The sequence below is a fragment of the Pistacia vera genome, unplaced genomic scaffold (assembly GCF_008641045.1).
Source record: "Pistacia vera cultivar Batoury unplaced genomic scaffold, PisVer_v2 Contig40, whole genome shotgun sequence".
Classification (NCBI taxonomy): domain Eukaryota; kingdom Viridiplantae; phylum Streptophyta; class Magnoliopsida; order Sapindales; family Anacardiaceae; genus Pistacia; species Pistacia vera.
In genome coordinates, this window is record NW_022196224.1 from 1,405,726 (window position 1) to 1,424,908 (window position 19,183).

Below are 19,183 nucleotides of genomic sequence, written 5' to 3' on the forward strand. Positions count from 1 at the left end.
TTATAATATTTGAATGCAAAATGTCGATAAGAGTCATGTAATAAATAATATAAAATATGGGTTACTATCACCGACCCCAAACCTATAGTTTAGGGGCAAATTTATGTTTAGGCCAAAGGTAGCCATGGCCACCCATGACCCTACAAATAATTTTTAAAATCTATATAATATCAATTTATAATTTTTGTAGCCACCCTCAGTTTTCAAACTTAACTTTAACCCCCCCATAAATGTAACTTCGCAACCCTCTCTCATTGAACATTACATTTTGAGACCCTTCTGGTTCCACCCTGAGGGAGCTACTCTTTTGGCTGTATATATATTTCTTGTCATGTTTTTTTTATTTTTTTATTTTTATAGAGGGTTTTAATAATTTTAAAGAGAGTTTTTGATAATTAAATGAATCTCTTGTAGGGTTTTGCAATGGTTTTAAGAAATACTCGATGTCAAATAAATTAAATCGTTCATATTTAGGGGTCCATCATAATAAGTTAATAACAAAATAAAATATACATTTTAAGGGTAGTCTCTTGCATAGTTTCATATTTTTAGTTTTGTATTCAATGTTACTAGTACAATAGATGATATTTATTATAAGTTTCACGTTATACATGACGGATATTTATCTACTTATTAAACTTTTAGAATTGAAATCTGATAAATTTGTTGGGCCACTAAGAAAGAGATCGAAGGCACCATGTGTTGTGTTTTATTTCATATTATTTTTCTTGATTTTTCTGTAGATTCTATTGATTATATTTCTTAACGTATGATAAAAATTATCTTGAAATTTTTAACATGCAAATATCTCGTGATGAATCTTTTATATTTTTTTATTTTATTAACCAAGTAATTAATTCCTTAATTCATACTTAAAATTATATATATATTTTTGGGGGTGTTGTTTATGTGAATCCGTATCCATATTGTTGGGTGTCTTGAAGGTGCAAGAACTTGATTCCATGATTTTGTTATCAAAATTATAATAATAATTGCACATGTGACATGTGCATGCTATTACAATAATTTCATAAAAGCAATAAAAACAAATCTCTTTTGATTAATTAAACAATTAAATAAGGTAATATAATAATACGTACAAACTAATCTCATTAATCCTAGTATTAATTAATAATTAAATGAAGAGACAAATCATAGTATGTTTCCCTTATAAAGTTCCCCAATTTAGGATGAAGATTCTCTTGTGATTTGATTATTATTTTTTTAATTACTTTAAATATAAGATTATGACCATGATTATTAATTATGTTAATATTATTATATACCTTTGTGTAGTCAATTCATTTTAATCGTATCCACAATTATTTTTTAATATATCTTTTTAGGAGGAAGTTTTCTCACTGGTCGAGCACTGTCAACTACCCAAAAAATTAGTTTGTTAGGTGATATTGTCTGTTTATTCTTATAAGACGGAGACCTAATCCATTTTCATCTAATATACCCTTATAACAATTTTTAATACTTTTTGAAAACATTAACTGTGTATTACGTTACACGATCAGTGGATTTCTAATAAGTAGCAAACACGTGTTTAATTAGCTAGAATTTTGATTAATTATGATTTTGATCTTGATGTAAACCAAACTTAATTTTTAATTTATTCTTTGAATATGATTATCACCGAAAATATGATAATAATTAATTTCAATATTATATGATACCTAAATAATAAACTTTGTTTTGCTTTATTATAAAGCAAGGAATTATTGTTATCATTATGGTTAAATTATATTAAGCAAGCTGCAAATATTCGTCCACCTTGCATGTGGATTCATTATTTAAAATTTTAAATATTGTTTTTAAATTAATATTATTTCGCAACATGTAAAATCAATAATTTTAAATTAATTCCTTGCTTAAACAATAGGAGACTATATTTTTAATTACATGAATATAAATCGGTTAATTAATGAATTACTTTTGAATTTAATTAAAGTGATATTTTTTTTTTAAAATGAGTTGAGTCAATATATTAGAACTATTAGTATTTTATAAAATTAATTTTTAATAAAATATATTGATCAATTTTAAAATTAACTTATAGAACCCATAAATTGATTTATTAAGATACACAATATATTATATATATATATATATAATATATATAATATATATATATTAATATATATATAATATATTGAAAATTTTGAGAAAAGTGAATTATAAAAAGTATTTAATAAGTAAGTCATTTGTGGTATTTATTCAGAATTCTAAGGAATCCTAAATTATATTGAGTAATTTGATTGTTAATTTTTAAAAGCCAATTACTTATAAGAGAGTGTGTAGGTTGTAATTTTGGGGTGCATATAGCCAAACTCATCTAAACTTATTATTTATTTTTATTAATGAATCTCTTGTAAGCTTAAAAAAAACCTATTAGCATATGATATGAAATAAATAATTTGAAAATGAACCTTTGTTATGGAAGATGTAGGCGGGCAGCAACCGATTCCATGTGGGAAACTTTATATAAAAATATAATGAGAATATGACACTATTTATTTATAGAGTCCTCTAGACATAAACTATTTATCAATCAATTAAATTATTCATCTTCACATAAAAAAAAAAAAAAAAAAAAAATATTTGTTTTTGAATATAACATGTGAATCATACCCTATTTGCATTTATCATCTCCTGTCAAACTAAGAAATTTAATATATTATCTCATAATATATTATATTATACAATCATACCCTATTTCCGTTTATAAATGTTTTAAAATTGTCAAAAAATGAAAAACATATGTTGAGTTTTCTAGAATTTAGGAGAATGTATTAAATTATTTTGTAAACTAAAGTCTTGATATGAGTAAATTATTTTTAGAAATTTAAAAAATTTACTATATTTAGTAAAGCACTAAAACATGTGATAAGCATTTTTAATGATATATTTAGTCACATCAAAATTTTAATAAAAAATTTAAAAAGCATATCATCATGCATGACACTAGATTAATTATTTAATCAACTACGTAATTGAATAAACTAAATTATTTATTTTCATGATGTTGAAGAATCGCCGAAAAATGAAAGCAATTGATTTTGACAAACAGCACATGGAGAACACTCGGTTTAAATTATTAATTCCACGTGAATCCAATTCTTTATGCCATACAGCGACATATGTTTATTTATAATTAATTTCTTTTTTTTTTCTGTTCAAATTTTATAATGATTTATTTTTTGTTTAGAATAATTCTTTGTTTTTGGAAAAAAAAAGATGTATTTTTTTTTTAAATAACTATAAAATTGGTAATCTTGCATATATATATATATATATATATATAAATGTATATAATAATCGAATTTAATTGACAACAATAGGGTAACATTATCTAGATTATAATTTAAAAGAATTTTTTTTTTTTTTTAACTAACCCTCAAGTCCATTTAAGTAAGTCACAATAATAAAGATCGGCTTATAACCCAATTTTATAAATTTTTTCTCACAATTCTGACTTAACAGCTTATAATTGGTTAGCTCATAACTGGGTAGGTATGACCTATTGCAAATAAGCAGGATCCATTTACGAATTGACCAATTACGAGTTATCACATCGAAGTTATGATAGAAAGTTTGTGAGATTGAGTTGTAAGTTAAGTGTAATATTGCCCTAGTTACAAATATGGTAGATAGTCACTTGATCCCAATATGAACTATGTAAATCGCAAGATAAGGTAAGTCATAAATATGGTATATGACCTTGAAAATTGAACAGATAACCTTTTTGGTAATCTAAAGTTTTGGACTCATATAATAGTAATACTACACTCACAAATCATTCTCACTAATTTTCTCTCATAAACGCGATCTGTCAGCTTGTAATGGGTCTTGTTTAACCAAATACAAACTGATCAATTGCGAGTTGTCATGTCAACGTTTGTGAGAAATATTTGTTAATCTATCTTAATTCCTCAGATAATTACTTACAAAAAAATTTAATGTAAAATTAACACATCAATAGTCTAGAGAAGTTAGATAAAATTATAAAAACACTTAAAAACTGTTAGAGACTAACAGGTGGGGAATCTTTGTTAAATTATTGAACCTTAGGGGGTTTTAGGATTTTTTTTTTTTTTTTTTTTTTTGTTGAAATATTTTTAAGTCCAATTTTGGGACTTTCATAAATTTTTTAACAAAATATGTTTCAACTTCAAGAGTAATTTTGACAAATAAATATAATGAGACATGACAAAAATGATTATAGAATATAAATTATGATTGTAAATAATGTTATTGTCCCATTCAAATCACAATGTCTCTTGAAATAGACTGACTTATAAGAATTCACCTGAAATATAAAACAAATTAAAAGTATTTGGGCTCCATTTGGTTCATTATTCTGATAGTTTTTAGAATAATCTTTTGAAAAAAGTTAAATTAGACGGGTATTACGATGTAGGATTTAGAAATTAACAAAAATATTCCCTATGTTTGTTTATTTACTAAACACCCATATAATAAAATATTAAAAGCTAACAAAAATACCTCCAACCCACCCATTGAATACGGACAGTCAGCCACCACCGTCGGAAGGTGGTCGGAGTGTTTTTGTAATTTCTAAAAAAAATATTTAGGAGTGTTTAATTAAATTAACAAATTTAAGAGATTTAAAAGAAATTAAAAAATATAGAATAATATTTTAGGAATAATGGCATTTACTGTTTAACTTTATTGGGAATACTAATACTAATAATAGGATAAAAAATTTATAATTTAAAATCGGTATGAGATAGTGTTATCTTGAGATAACGTAATAACATAAAAAAATCTTCAATTAAGAGAATTAATGGAATTAAAATTTGTGGGCATTTGGCCATTTTTTAATTGATTGAACAAATAATTTTGTGGCCACATGTTTAGATCTAGAACATTCTTTTAGAACAGGTAAAATAAAACCTGCCAGTCAAATATCACATGCCTGACCCAAATGGGAAAATGGGTCGGTTTGTTGTTTTTCTTTTTAATTAATATTTTNCATGGTTAGAAACAACCAGATCTGATGTTTCTATGGCCGTGAAATGGCCATAGATCTAGATGTTTTCCTGCCATGGATTTGTGATCCATGGCCATTTCCGGCATTGTTGGCGCACGGCCAATCGTGCGCCATTCCATCAACTGCCGATGGTGGTGGATGGCTGCCGACAGTGGCTTAGGGTGGGTTGTCTAGTATTTAGGTCCCTTGATAGGAATTCAAACATTTTAGTAATTTTTTAATTTAAAGAGGGGTTGTCTAGTATTTTTATATTCCTCTAATAAAAGAACATCGATCTAGGGTGAAACCAGAAATTTATTTTTCAGGGTCTACCAAAAAAAAAAAAAAATATATATATATATATGGTTTATTAAAGAGTTAATGACACATTAACCTCTAAGATAAAAATAACAAAATCTCTTTAAGGTTTCAAATTTAACAACAATCCTTCATAGTTAAATTTTGAGTATTAAAATAAATGATAAAAAAGTAATTTGATAACATTTATTATAAGCCTTAGAAGTATTATTGTTATTATATCATACCTTAGCAAGCCTAGTTTTTAACCTTAAAAAAATTAGAAATTGATGCTTATTAATAAGAAAAATGATACAATTATCGAAAAAAATACACCGAATTTATGCACCGACAGACGTGACACCATCTTGATCGTTTATTAATTATGAATTTTTTTTTTAAGAAAAGCAGATGATGCCACGTGTGTTGGTGCGTGAATTTGGTGTATTTTTTTCTGTAACTGTAGCATTGTTCAATATTAATAAATTGTATATTTATAGTTAATATAATAAGTTTTATAATTTAAAATTTAGATTTTATTTTAAAAAGAAGGGAAGACTTGTAAATTTGACTCAAGTCAACTAATTGTTTTTATTACATAATTTAAAACAATTAAACCCAAATGACGGAGAAACATCTACCCAGCTACATTAAAACAATTTTTTTTTTTTTTTTTTTTTTTTAAGAAGGCCAAACGACATCATCCCACCCAATGTTCTGAAACCCGACCCAGAGTGACACCCGACCAAGGGGTCGGGTCTTGGGTTAATCTGTCCAACTGGTTAAACCGTTGGTCTATCGGTGATTCAATAAGTTTAAAATCTTGCAAACACACCCCTTAAAATTATCAACAGTCCTTAAAAGTTTCAAATGTATCAATACACGACCCTAAATTGATTTTTTCAACTGATTCCGATGGCCAAAATTCAAAATGGTGTCACTTAACTGTGTTACTACTTGTTCAAGATTTTGAGGTTCTTCCCTGAAGGGTTCGACGTTGCCTTCAACTGCAGCCTTGAACAAATGGGGATCCATGCGTTTGATCGAATAGGAAAAGAATCCATTGCTCTTATGAAGAGCAGAAGATGAAGACCCAAGTCAAAGTCCACCTTCGACGCAAAGAAGAAGGCAAGAAAAATTTCCGTATGTTGGAAAAGTAAAATAAAAAGTAGCACTTCAGTAACTAACAATGACAAAGGACCCCTACAAATCAGAAAATATCACATTGAGGTCCCTTCGATATTTAATTATTTGTCATGCTAACCTAACCTTTCCTTTAACATTTTGTTGTTTTCCAACATAATTATTGGCACCCTATTAATTACATATAATAAAATGATATTAAAAGAAGAATACCTAACAATTTGGTTTAATTTAATTAGTTAAAAACAAAAGGTTTATAAATATGTAATTTTCTATTTGTAGAAGTTCTTTTATAACTATAAGCTAATTCTTTTTGGAATTTTAAAGCTTCTACTTTAATGCTAAAAATAGTGATTGAGAAAAAAAAAAATGTACATTTCAAAGAGTTATTTTAACGTATTTTAATTTATTATGTTACTAGACATTAGGCTCGCACGTTGCACGGATATGTTCATTCAATATTTTTAAAATAGATTGTAAACAAATTTATTATAACAGAAAATAATTGATTCAGATATAATAATTGTTAAACAATACAAATACTAAAGTAAATAGAGGTTGTATATATATATACAAAGTTGTGTTAAGAAAAAATTAATAATTATAAATATATAATTATTAATATCAATTATAGATAAATATCATTAAAGTCTAGTCTTTATATGTTTTTGTTTAGACTTTTGAATGCACTTATATAATAGTTATTAATACACATCCAACGTGTCAAAATGGTTAGACTTTTGGAATGTCAATGTAATGTACCTATATAATTATCATTAATATTCATCCAACATGTAAAGATTGAACAATTAATTCAAAACTAATGTGTCAAGATGGAGAAATTTTAGTAGGCTCATTAAGCCATAAATCCAATGTGTCAATACAAGGAACAATTATACGCCCACAAAATGAGTACTAAATGTCAATCAACTAATGTGTAACATTGAGATCAAGATAAAGTGGAACATAGAGAATAATACTTCTATTATAAAAGAAATAAGTACATCAGTTTTTTACACTGTGAAGTAGTTTTGGATGATACAGGTGGTGTTTGTTTTTTATTTCTCTTAGGGGTTGTTTGGAGCGGGAGTAAATAAGATAACATGGATAATATTTGTTTATTTTGCAAGATTCATGTGTTTGGTTTGTAAGTAATAAAATATTGTAGTAATCTTTTATTGCAAATAGTGTTTACTGTTGGTAATGTGGAGGGTAATCTTATTACCTTATTAGGGGTGTTATTAAAACATTACTGAGGTAATATGATTTTTCTTCCCATTTTTCCCTTAATTAGAAACCATTTTGGACATAATTACCCTCAAATGTCTACCAAATAACAATTACTCAAACCCCCTACATTTGAGAAATTAGCTAAAACACCCTAAGCAGAAAAAGTTTAAAAGTTAACAAAATACCCCCAACCACCCAAGACCACCGCTGGTCGTGACTCACCACCGCCAACCATCATAATGGTGCACAATCGGTAGGATCTGGTTGATCGTGTGCCGGTAAGTCCTTTTCTAGCCATGGATCACAAGTCCATGGTTAGAAACAACCAGATCTGATGTTTCTATGGCCGTGAAATGGCCATAGATCTAGATGTTTTCCTGCCATGGATTTGTGATCCATGGCCATTTCCGGCATTGTTGGCGCACGGCCAATCGTGCGCCATTCCATCAACTGCCGATGGTGGTGGATGGCTGCCGACAGTGGCTTAGGGTGGGTTGTCTAGTATTTAGGTCCCTTGATAGGAATTCAAACATTTTAGTAATTTTTTAATTTAAAGAGGGGTTGTCTAGTATTTTTATATTCCTCTAATAAAAGAACATCGATCTAGGGTGAAACCAGAAATTTATTTTTCAGGGTCTACCAAAAAAAAAAAAAAATATATATATATATATGGTTTATTAAAGAGTTAATGACACATTAACCTCTAAGATAAAAATAACAAAATCTCTTTAAGGTTTCAAATTTAACAACAATCCTTCTATAGTTAAATTTTGAGTATTAACATAAATGATAAAAAAGTAATTTGATAATATTTATTAGAAGCCTTATAAATATTATTGTTATTATATTATACCTTAGCGAGTCTAGTTTTTAACCTTAAAAAAATTAGAAATTGATGCTTATTAATAAGAAAAATCATACAATTATCGGAAAAAAATACACCGAATTTACGCATCGATAGACGTGACACCATCTTGATCATCTATTAATTATGAATTTTTTTTTTTTTTTAAGAAAAGCAAATGATGCCAGATATGTTGGTGTATGAATTCAATGTATTTTTTTCGGTAACTATAACATTGTTCTATTAATAAATTGTATATTTATTGTTAATATAATAAGTTTTATAATTTAAAATTTAGATTTTATTTTAAAAAGAATGGAAGACTTGTAAATTTGACTCAAGTCAACTAATTGTTTTTATTACATAATTTAAAACAATTAAACCCAAATGACGGAGAAACATCTACCGAGCTATATTTATTGTTTTTATTTGGCATGCAAGAGATGAAGAATAGATAATAAATAAATGAATGGATAGCCACAAGGCTGATTGCAAAGCAAAAGAGTCTATATCCGAGGAATTTAAATCACAATGTTTTTAGAAATTAATAAAGTCTAAAAGGGTATATTAGAATTTAGCTTCAATATAACATTAATTAATACCATAAACAATTCCTAAAGTATATATCAACCGATTGCGCCCAACTCCAATAAAGCTTGTTATTATTACTATAAAAATATTAAACTCTTGACTAGGACTTAATTAAACTAAAACTTTGAAGACCGATTAAATTGTAAAATATTTTAAAGCATCTTAATTTGACCACACAAAAATATACATTAACTTGAAAGTTATTTTGTTAATACTCATATAGCTTGATTGACAAGAAATGTATAATATTTCTTAATCAAGGTGCTCCAATGTTAATGTGGTTTGGTTTGTAGCATCTATACCCATCCAAATTAATGTTAGTTGAGTAGTAATTACTAATTATTTTATATATATTTTTTTACTTAAGTGGAGATATAAAGTCTTGATTATGTTAATTATGTAATTAGCGAAGGCCAAACAACGTCTTCCCACCCAATGTTCTGAAACAAGACCCGTTGTGTCACCAGACCAAGGAGCCAGGTCTTGGGTTAATCGATTCGACTAGTTAAACCGTCGGTCTATCGGTGATTCAATAAGTTTAAAATCTTGCAAACACACCCCTTAAAATTATCAACAGTCTCTAAAAGTTTGAAATATATCAATACATGACCCTAAATTGATTTTTCCAGCTGATTCTGATGGCCAAAATTCAAAATGGTGTCGCTTAACTGTGTTACTACTTGTTCAAGATTTTGAGGTTCTTCCCTGAAGGGTTCGACGTTGCTTTCAACTGCAGCCTTGAACAAATGGGGATCCATGGGTTTGATTGAATAGGAAAAGAATCCATTGCTCTTATGAAGAGCAGAAGATGAAGACCCAAGTCAAAGTCCACCTTCGACGCAAAGAAGAAGGCAAGAAAAATTTCCTTATGTTGGAAAAGTAAAATAAAAAGTAGCACTTCAGTAACTAATAATCACAAATGACCCCTACAAATCAGAAAATATCACATGGAGGTCCCTTCAATATTTAATTATTTGTCATGCTAACCTAACCTTTCCTTTAAAATTTTGTTGTTTTCCAACATAATTATTGGCATCCTATTAATTACATCTAATAAAATGATATTAAAAGAAGAATACCTAATAATTTGGTTTAATTTAATTAGTTAAAAATAAAAGGTTTATAAATATGTAATTTTCTATTTGTAGAAGTTCTTTTATAACTATATGCTAATTCTTTTTGGAATTTTCAAACTTCTACTTTAACGCTAAAAATAGTGATTGAGAAAAAAAAAAAATGTACATTTCAAAGAGTTATTTTAACGTATATTCTGTCGAACAAAAAATTTGATTATTTTGATACATTTAATTGTAAAAATATGAAAAAAAAAACACATATTTCAATTCTTTGATATAATTAATTTTCGTTGTTCAATTATCTAAATAACGTACATGTAAGATAATATATTAAGACAACTCATTTAAAAAAAAGGGGTTAATGTAGTTTTTTAAAGTTGAGGGGGTAAATAGAAAATATTTTGTGGGGTAATGCAATGACCTGGGATCAAAAAATGTCAGACATTTAACATGTAAAGAAGCAAATATGTTTAGTTCTAATGACACATCAATGATTTAACTTTACATTGGCTTATTGTACTTGAGATCATATTTCATAATTAGAATCATCGATTAGAAGCCTAATACACCAAAAACATGTACATATCTACTAAATATTGGCATTCGTATTTTAATTTATTATGTTACTAGACATTAGATCTGCGCGTTACACGGGTATGTTTATTCAATGTTTTTAAAATAGATTATAAAAAAATTTATTATAAATAAGAAACTAATTGATTCAGATATAATAATTGTTAAACAATACAAACACTAAAGTAAATAGAGATTGTATATATATATACAAAGTTGTGTTAAGAAAAAATTAATAATTGTAGGTATATAATTATTAATATCAATTATAGATAGATATCATTAAAGTCTAATCTTTATATGTTTTTGTTTAGACTTTTGAATGCACTTATATAATCGTTATTAATACACATCCAATGTGTTAAAATGGTTAGACTTTTGGAATGTCAATGTAATATACCTATATAATTATTATTAATACTTATTTAACGTGTAAAGATAGAGCAATTAATTCAAAACCAATGTGTCAAGATAGAGAAATTTTAGTAGGCTCATTAGACCGTAAATCCAATGTGTCAATACAAGGAACAATTGTACACCCACAAAATGAGTACTAAATGTCAATCAGCCAATGAGTAACATTGAGATCAAGAAAAAGTGGAACATAGAGAATAATACTTTTATTATAAAAGAAATAAGTACATCGGTTTTTCATACTGTGAAGTAGGTTTGGATGATATAGGTGGTGTTTGTTGTCTATTTCTCTTAGGGGCCGTTTAGATCGGGGGTAAATAAGATAACAAGGGTAATATTCGTTTATTTTGCAATATTCGTGTGTTTGGTTTGCAAGTAATAAAATATTATGATAATCTTTTATTGTAAGTAATATTTACTGTTGGTAATGTGGAGGGTGATCTTATTACCTTATTAGGGGTATTATTAAAACACTACTGAGGTAATATGATTTTTCTTCCCATTTTATCCTTAATTAGAAACCATTTTGGACATAATTACTCTCAAATGTTTACCAAATAACAATTACTCATAGTCAGCCCCCTACATTTGAGAAATTAGCTAACACACCCCAATCAGAAAAAGTTTAAAAGTTAACAAAATACCCCCAGTCACCCAAGACCACCACTGGCCGTGACTCACCACCATTAGCCGCTAGCATCAGTCGCCGTATTGGTGCACGATCGGCAGGATCTGGCTGTTCATTTGTCGGTAAGGCATTTTCTGTGATCCATGGCCGGAAACAACCACATTTGGCAATTCTATGGCCGTGAAATGGTCATAGATCTGGACGTTTTCCTGCCACGGATTTGTGATCCATGGCCATTTCCGGCATTGCTGGTGCATGACCAATGATGCGCCATTCCGTTGACTGGCGCTGGTGGCTGGTTGCCGTCAGTGGCTTAGGGTGGGTGGGGCTGATTTTGCTACAAATTAAAATTTTACATAGTTGGGGTGTTTTAGCAAAATTTCAAATGTAGGAGATTAAAAATGACTCAAAAAATAATAATAATAAATACTATTATATTAATATTTAAAAAGGAGAGCAATTTAGTAGTCTATATAACATACCCACTCATTTATCCTTTCAGCCAAATATATTATTCACCAATTTATTCGAACCAACCAAACATATTTTCTAAACATTCCCGATAATCTTCAAGGTGATTTTTCTTTCCGTTAATATAATATACCCCTATAATAAAACATTATATGATTCAAACGCCCCCTTATAGTTGTTCAATTTCTCTACTATGAATGCATACTTCCTTTTGTTATGTTATAGATAATATCCATAGCATATTGCATGATTTTTAATATTTGGTCAATGACTTCTTTGAATTTCTGTCTAATAGCATGTAGATCGTCTAAATGGATGTCAACTCTTTTGAGAATGTTTGTCAATTCCAGCATTCCTTAAAGAGTATCTAAATCAATTGGGGAAACAAAATGCAATCAAATTTTATAAATATATGAAAACCATAACATGAATTTGTAAATATAATCATAAAACGAACTTTCGACATACCAAAAAAGGCTTTTTTTTTTTTTATGGTTTTTATATTCATGTAAATATGTATTACTGTTTCGTTTGACATTTTGTAATTTTGTGTTCATACCTTTTGCTCCTTTGGTGGATAGTTATTGTTGTTGATGCTATTTGAAGCAATCTAGATAAGTGATTAACGTCGTAGTAACATTTATTAGAGAATAGGATACAAAGAGATGAAACATTCATACCTTCTAGTTACTTTGGTGGAGAATTATCGTTGTTAAAGTTGCTGCTAGTATTCGATGCAAACTCTTTTGCATTGAATACCGGCAGCCTAATTACAGAGATAATATGATCATGGGTTTGTAAGACGCTTCATATATGATTTGTCTTACTCCATTCTTAAATTTAGAACATAATTATAGTACAATATTACTTTGATTAGATTCCCATGGTGAGAAGTGTTTCAATTTGAACACTATAGACTAAGTATTTCAAGCAGCCTAATGGTAAGATCTCAAAGCTTAAAATGCTTCATTAAATTGATGCTTTAATAGACTAATAACATTAGCTAACCCTTAAACAGCGTCAATGTCGCCTGAACTATATCAAAATCAGATTAATACAATAAATGTCAATTTTATGCGTTTTAATAGGACTTATTTCTCTGATTTTTATAACGAACAAAATTTATTATTTTACATCAAAGAATACCGCAATTGAGATGCTCAATTATTATCATTTTCTTTCTTTATTAGATCAGAACTTACAATTGGAAGATTTCTTCAATACTGCTAAGATGTCAACCTCCTTTCTAATGGCTTTTTCCTCTTGCTCACAACAAACCTGTTTACTCCTTTCCTCATTGGCATTATTGATGGGAAATCTTCATCAGGGATCTGGCTCAACTCGGAGATGTCCTTTATCTGAGCAATGCCTCGGAACCACCTCTCTGCCTTCGCCTCCTCTAACATATCCAAAGGGTCTGGTTCCTTCACTGCTGAACCCTCCAAACTCTTCACTCCAGCTATATCTAATTTTCTGATCTGCAGTTGGTTGAGATGCACTCCCAGCTAAGTTGACCATCTTGCTACTCCAGTTGTCAGTCGGTTGAGATAAATTATCATTGCCCATTGGTGGTGGACTATTAAATTTCTGGGTCGTTGGTTGATGTCCCATAAGCTGCACTTGTCTTAAGACTTAAAGTTCTCTCCGGCAGGTTTTGAGTTCCAGCTCATAGAACTGGTTTGCTGCCATCTTCAGTCTACACTCCTAACAATCGATTTCTCTGAAACTTTGCTTCAGCCGTGGTCTGTGGATAATTCTTCTAGATTTTCACTTTTTTTAGCCTTTTTGTTAATCTTGTCATCTGTAAATTCCCCATATTGTTGTAAATTTACAATGCTATCTTATATCAGAATCTAAACAGAAATTCAAAAACAAAAAATCAGATATTGTAAACCTTAGCTACATAATGAGGAGACCAACTTTAATCTATAAAACAAAAACAAAATAAACTATTGCAGGATAACCTGAATGTAAAAATAAAAACTCACAAAGAAAAAACCCTCAGAATCCATTTTTGACCTATTACTACTCAATTTCAAATTTTGGAGTAAATTCCCTCCAAATATCTATGAATAGAATACTCTTATTCAGTGGAAGATGAATGGATCAAAATCGAGCTACATTATGAAACAAATAAAGAAGGGTCTGAACTCAACAGTAACAATCAGCATCCAATGAATGTTACCTTCAGCCAAACCATGTCTGTACCACACATCAATAGCTCAAAACCAAAAGGTAAGTACTGAGTCTATCAGAATTGCTTTCTCTTGACCATTTCATGAAAAGATGGAGAACCCCAGCCAACATCTAGTGTGCTCATATGGCTTCCCATGTCAAATACAGGAACACCTTTCCAATACAAAGCCTCCACCAATTTGGTAACCATAGCAACTATGAAACTATCTTAATAAAAAGTAACAAAGTTTCAATCAACAACAAAACCGAGCAAAAATATGTCAAATCAGATCAAATCTTCTGCAGGCTAAAGCAGAGTCTGCCTTTCTCTATTCAGTTAAGATTAAAACTGTTGCCATGCGTGAAAAACCTAGAATGCTGCTGCACCAACAACCAACCCTTGACCATTCTGAATTCACCTGAATTGACACGAGGAGAATACAACAATGTTGGGCTGGGGATGGTGACATACCTTACAGCCCCATCACTCACCAGGCTACATGTTCCTCTGGTTACAACTCCATGGGCTTCCTCCCGTTATTCACCAAACCCTTGGGAGGATAAAAAGGGGAAACAAAAGGGAACCTATAGAAGTTGGAAATTATGATGTCCCAAAAATCTAAACAGCATTTGCAAACGGAAATACTGGATGACCATTATCCGAATTCATCAGTAAGAGGTGCATACATAATGCTTCTAGAAAAATCTCATTTTACTGTTTTCAATCTTTCCACATAAGAGATCATATAAAAAAATATCTTCCTGCACGAGAACCGATTTCTCTAGATAGCATATACATATCAGGCTTCCCATTAGTCAGTCTCAATCACAGTACACACATAACAAACAGCACAAATTCAGTTAATACAGCCTACATTTCTGTATAGAACAACGGTCTGTAAATTCTAAATCAATTAAGATTCACACATGCACACACCAATAAATAAACAGTTTTCTCAGCATCCAAACAAAAATTAAGACTCAAAACTCACTCATCTTTTCCTCTCCTCTGATAAAATGCCAAAATTAGGGTCTCAATTTCAAACAAAACAAATTCCAAAAAAAAATCTTTGAATCTACAACCTTCCCAACACCACAACACAATTCAAAAACAAAACACTCGATATTACACGCAAAAAAAAAAAAAAATAATAATAATAATAAATAAATAAATAAAGAGCAAAGATCGGATCACGGACCTGAAGGCAGCGACTTCGGCGGTGGCGGAGTTCGCTTCCTCACCAACTCCTCCGGCGACGACACGTAGGACGACTCCGTAGACTGCATTCAATCCTCCTAAACCAAAAACCAATCCACAAAAACCCTCACATCATCAATCAAAACAACCGAAAAACATTCGCCACAAAACAGAAAGCCAAATAAATACATAGAAAACTAATAAAAACAGAGAGAATGCGAGAGAGATTTATGCTTTGCTTAAAGTTGGCGTACCGAGCTTCGAGAAATTGAGAATGCGAGAGTTGAATTAAATAATTGTTAAAAAAAATGAAATCGTTTTTGTTTTTTGGTTTTGGTTTTTGGTTTGAAATGAAATGGAAATGGGGGATTTGCAGCGTGAAGTTGTCGTGCTGTGAAGTGCGTCTGTGTCTGAGTGTGTGGTGTGTTGATTGTTTGTTTTGGATTTGTGTAATAACTATCCATCCACCATGTTCACGTCTTTTTTCTGCAGACACAATCCGTATTAGTTACACAAGCGATCAAAAATAATTAACCAATCCATTAGAAGATTCTTGTAACAGAAAATAATCATCAACGACTTACGAAAGTCATGCTCTATCTTGAAGGAACTTTTAGTCATCTTTGCCAATTGAACTGCAGAACAACTAGAAAACTATCTTAATAAAAAGTAACAAAGTTTCAACCAATAACAAAACCGAGCAAAAATATGTCAAATCAGATCAAGCTAAAAAATAACGAAACCCTAATATCAAAATTCGAAAGGGAATAACAAAAAGAATCCAGAGCAATTACCAAACGCGCTGTTTGTCGCTGATAAAATTAAACAATTGATAATTCAATTTCTAGAAACTGAAAGACCAAATGCGATTCACGAATCAGTTTATCTTCGTTCTGCAACCAAGCAGATGAAGAAATAGAAAATTTAAGAAGATAAAATTAAAGAGACGATGGATTAAATTGAAAAGCAATGATATATAGCTTTGTCTTGCAGTTGCCAGTTGCCACATTCTAAATATGAAGACGCTAACTTTATTTAGACCTTTCGAATGCCTGCACCTTATAATTATTATTATTATTATTATTATTAATTATTAATACAATCTAATAATTTTTGTTAACAATTATAACTTTTGGTCTGATACTAAGCGTTTTAGCTTAAGAAACAATATTAGAACCTGAGTAGAGATTGTTGGCTAGGTGAAACATCATCTTGTTGTGGCAGAGTTCAAAAGGTCGAGTCATAAGGGTTGCACGTTTTTCTAATAACATCATTGTATTGTAGCAAATTCATAGCATTGAAGTTAAATCAGGTATTTAGTGACAAACTCTAGAGGGTCTATACAAAATTTCCCCACCATAACTATGAGATACTTCATCATATAATTTTGAAGATCTAAACCATTGATATATAAAAACAATTGATGTATACTTCCAAATGCAAAGGAAAACAAGAATTTGGAAAGAATCCCATGAAAAATAAATTATGATATTTTGCATAGTTTGGTTTCATATGTTTTGATTCACATCTTCTCTATAGAATATACACATGGACCATTTTGTGGTCCTTGCATACATGCATGTATCGTAAAATACATTCATAGTTCAATATTCATATAAAAGTGATAATACAATCAATTTCAATATAAAATCTCCATGGAATATATGCGGAAGTAAATGACAAACCTCCAGCCATAGCAATTGTTGTTTGTTCTTCTTGCTCCTTTGCAAATTACAAGATCTTCCACTTAGAATATACACATGGACCATTTTGTGGTCCTTGCATACATGCATGTACAAAAAAATATTTGCAAATTTGCAATATTCTAAAATTAGAAAGTTGCTTTCATACTTGTTCATATTTTCTTTTTTCACAAATATTATATGGTGGGAAGTCTCTTTGTTTTCCTTCTGAATTTTATGTGTTTCCTTACAGTATCAAGCCACTATTTAGTAGAATTGGTGTCGGTTTGATAGACTTATTTACTAGTTATAACTTTTCTAATATCAAGGACTCTTCTCAACAAAATTTGTATTATTATTTGATTGCAATTCAAAAAAAGATTAGGTTAAATCACTTTTTGGAAAGATAGATATCACATTATTTTCAAAACAAAAAGAAAAGATCACTGCAAGTGCTTTCATGAACATAGAAAGCAACTTTCTCAATTTCAATCAAAGCATTACAAAAAGAACATAGGTAATATTTAAGTGTTTCAATCAAATCTTACTATATGCATAAATAATTCACTATATAATTATAAAGTTTTTAATAATGATTTTAAACATGATTTTAAACATATATATATATATATATATATATCGAAAGTGGTAAAGTTTGGGACAGGATCTGTTTATATGAGGAACAGAGACCTCCAAGAACAAGAGATAGAAATATTAGTTCACAAAATTCTTTTATTTCCTCCCACAATCTAGATTTAGGCTATTATATAGCCTTACACTTGACTATATTAACTCTCAAAAGGACTCTAATTATAAAGGGATAATAAGATAATCTTAATTCTATCATAATAAAATAATAATATAATTATAAAAGACTTAACATAATCATAAAAGATAATAATAAAAGACTTAACACACTTATCCTAATTCTAATTAACACACTTATCCTAATCCTAACATTACCTTCCCCTTCGCCTTAACCTTGTCCTCAAGGTTGCAAGGTACGACACCATCAACAGCAGTTATCCCGGTTCATCCCTGTGCTCATCATCATCCTCCTCAATCAGCAAGAGAAAGAACTTGGCCGTGCAGCGATGCCCAGGGTGAAAGCACTCATCGCAATTATAGCACAGACCTATGCGTCGTTCTTGCATTTGTGTTGCTGTGAGTCGCTTAACAAACAAGGAATCCGATTTGTTTGGAGTAGGCAAAAGGGCTTGTTGCATTGAAGGAACATTACGAGTTGATTTACTAGGATCGCAAGATACGGGTTCGACAGAATGCAAGTATAGGTGTAGATCCTACAGCTTGTCCTCCTGTAAGCGGGCAAGACTCATGGCATGGTTGAGGGTGTGAGGCCGAAAGGATTGCACCTCCCTTCGGATTTCTGGTTTGAGCCCTGATACAAAGCAACTTTGAAGGAACGTACCTGGAAGGCCAGAAACTTGATTAGAGAGTTCCTCAAATTCTGTTTGATAAGTGATTATAGAACCTGTTTGAGTAAGTTTCGCCAACTACCCTTGGTAATCCACAAATTCCGAAGGCCCAAAACGAACATCTAAATCCTGTAAGAAAGAATGCCAAGAACAGATCTGCCCATTGGAATGCATCCAGCAATACTAGGAGAGAGCTGGCCCATCCATGTGGAAGGAAGAGATCGTCAATCGTTGCTCAGTAGAGATATTATGGTAATCAAAGAATTGCTCGGCTTTAAACCTCCATCCACGCGGATTCGTGCCATCAAAACGAGGGACATCTAAACGGAAAGACTTGGGAAAAAAACTCTCGGAAGTCGATCCACCTCGCCCAGTCAAATCTGAAGATGATTCACCGGAATGTTGGTTTTAGTGTTGGTTTTGATG

At 30.2% G+C, this 19,183-nt stretch overlaps 1 protein-coding gene across 4 annotated transcripts; it reads right to left on the reverse strand.

The window, feature by feature from the left end:
- Positions 1-13,236: 13,236 nt before the first annotated feature.
- Positions 13,237-16,908, reverse strand: LOC116141707. Of its 4 annotated transcripts, none has more exons than XM_031427185.1 (5): positions 16,817-16,908; positions 16,224-16,532; positions 15,874-16,125; positions 15,641-15,737; positions 14,902-15,026 (listed from the first exon to the last, which is right to left on the reverse strand). In XM_031427185.1, exons 2-5 carry the CDS (start codon positions 16,258-16,260, stop codon positions 14,954-14,956), a joined length of 459 nt encoding a protein of 152 aa, XP_031283045.1. In that variant the 5' UTR covers positions 16,261-16,532; positions 16,817-16,908; the 3' UTR covers positions 14,902-14,953. The 4 variants fall into 4 exon arrangements, with proteins under 4 accessions (XP_031283047.1, XP_031283045.1, XP_031283048.1 ...); XM_031427188.1 differs by lacking the exon at positions 16,817-16,908 and having other exon boundaries at positions 16,224-16,274; positions 16,434-16,621; XM_031427186.1 differs by lacking the exon at positions 16,817-16,908 and having other exon boundaries at positions 16,224-16,285; positions 16,434-16,621.
- Between the last annotated feature and the right edge of the window lie 2,275 nt (positions 16,909-19,183).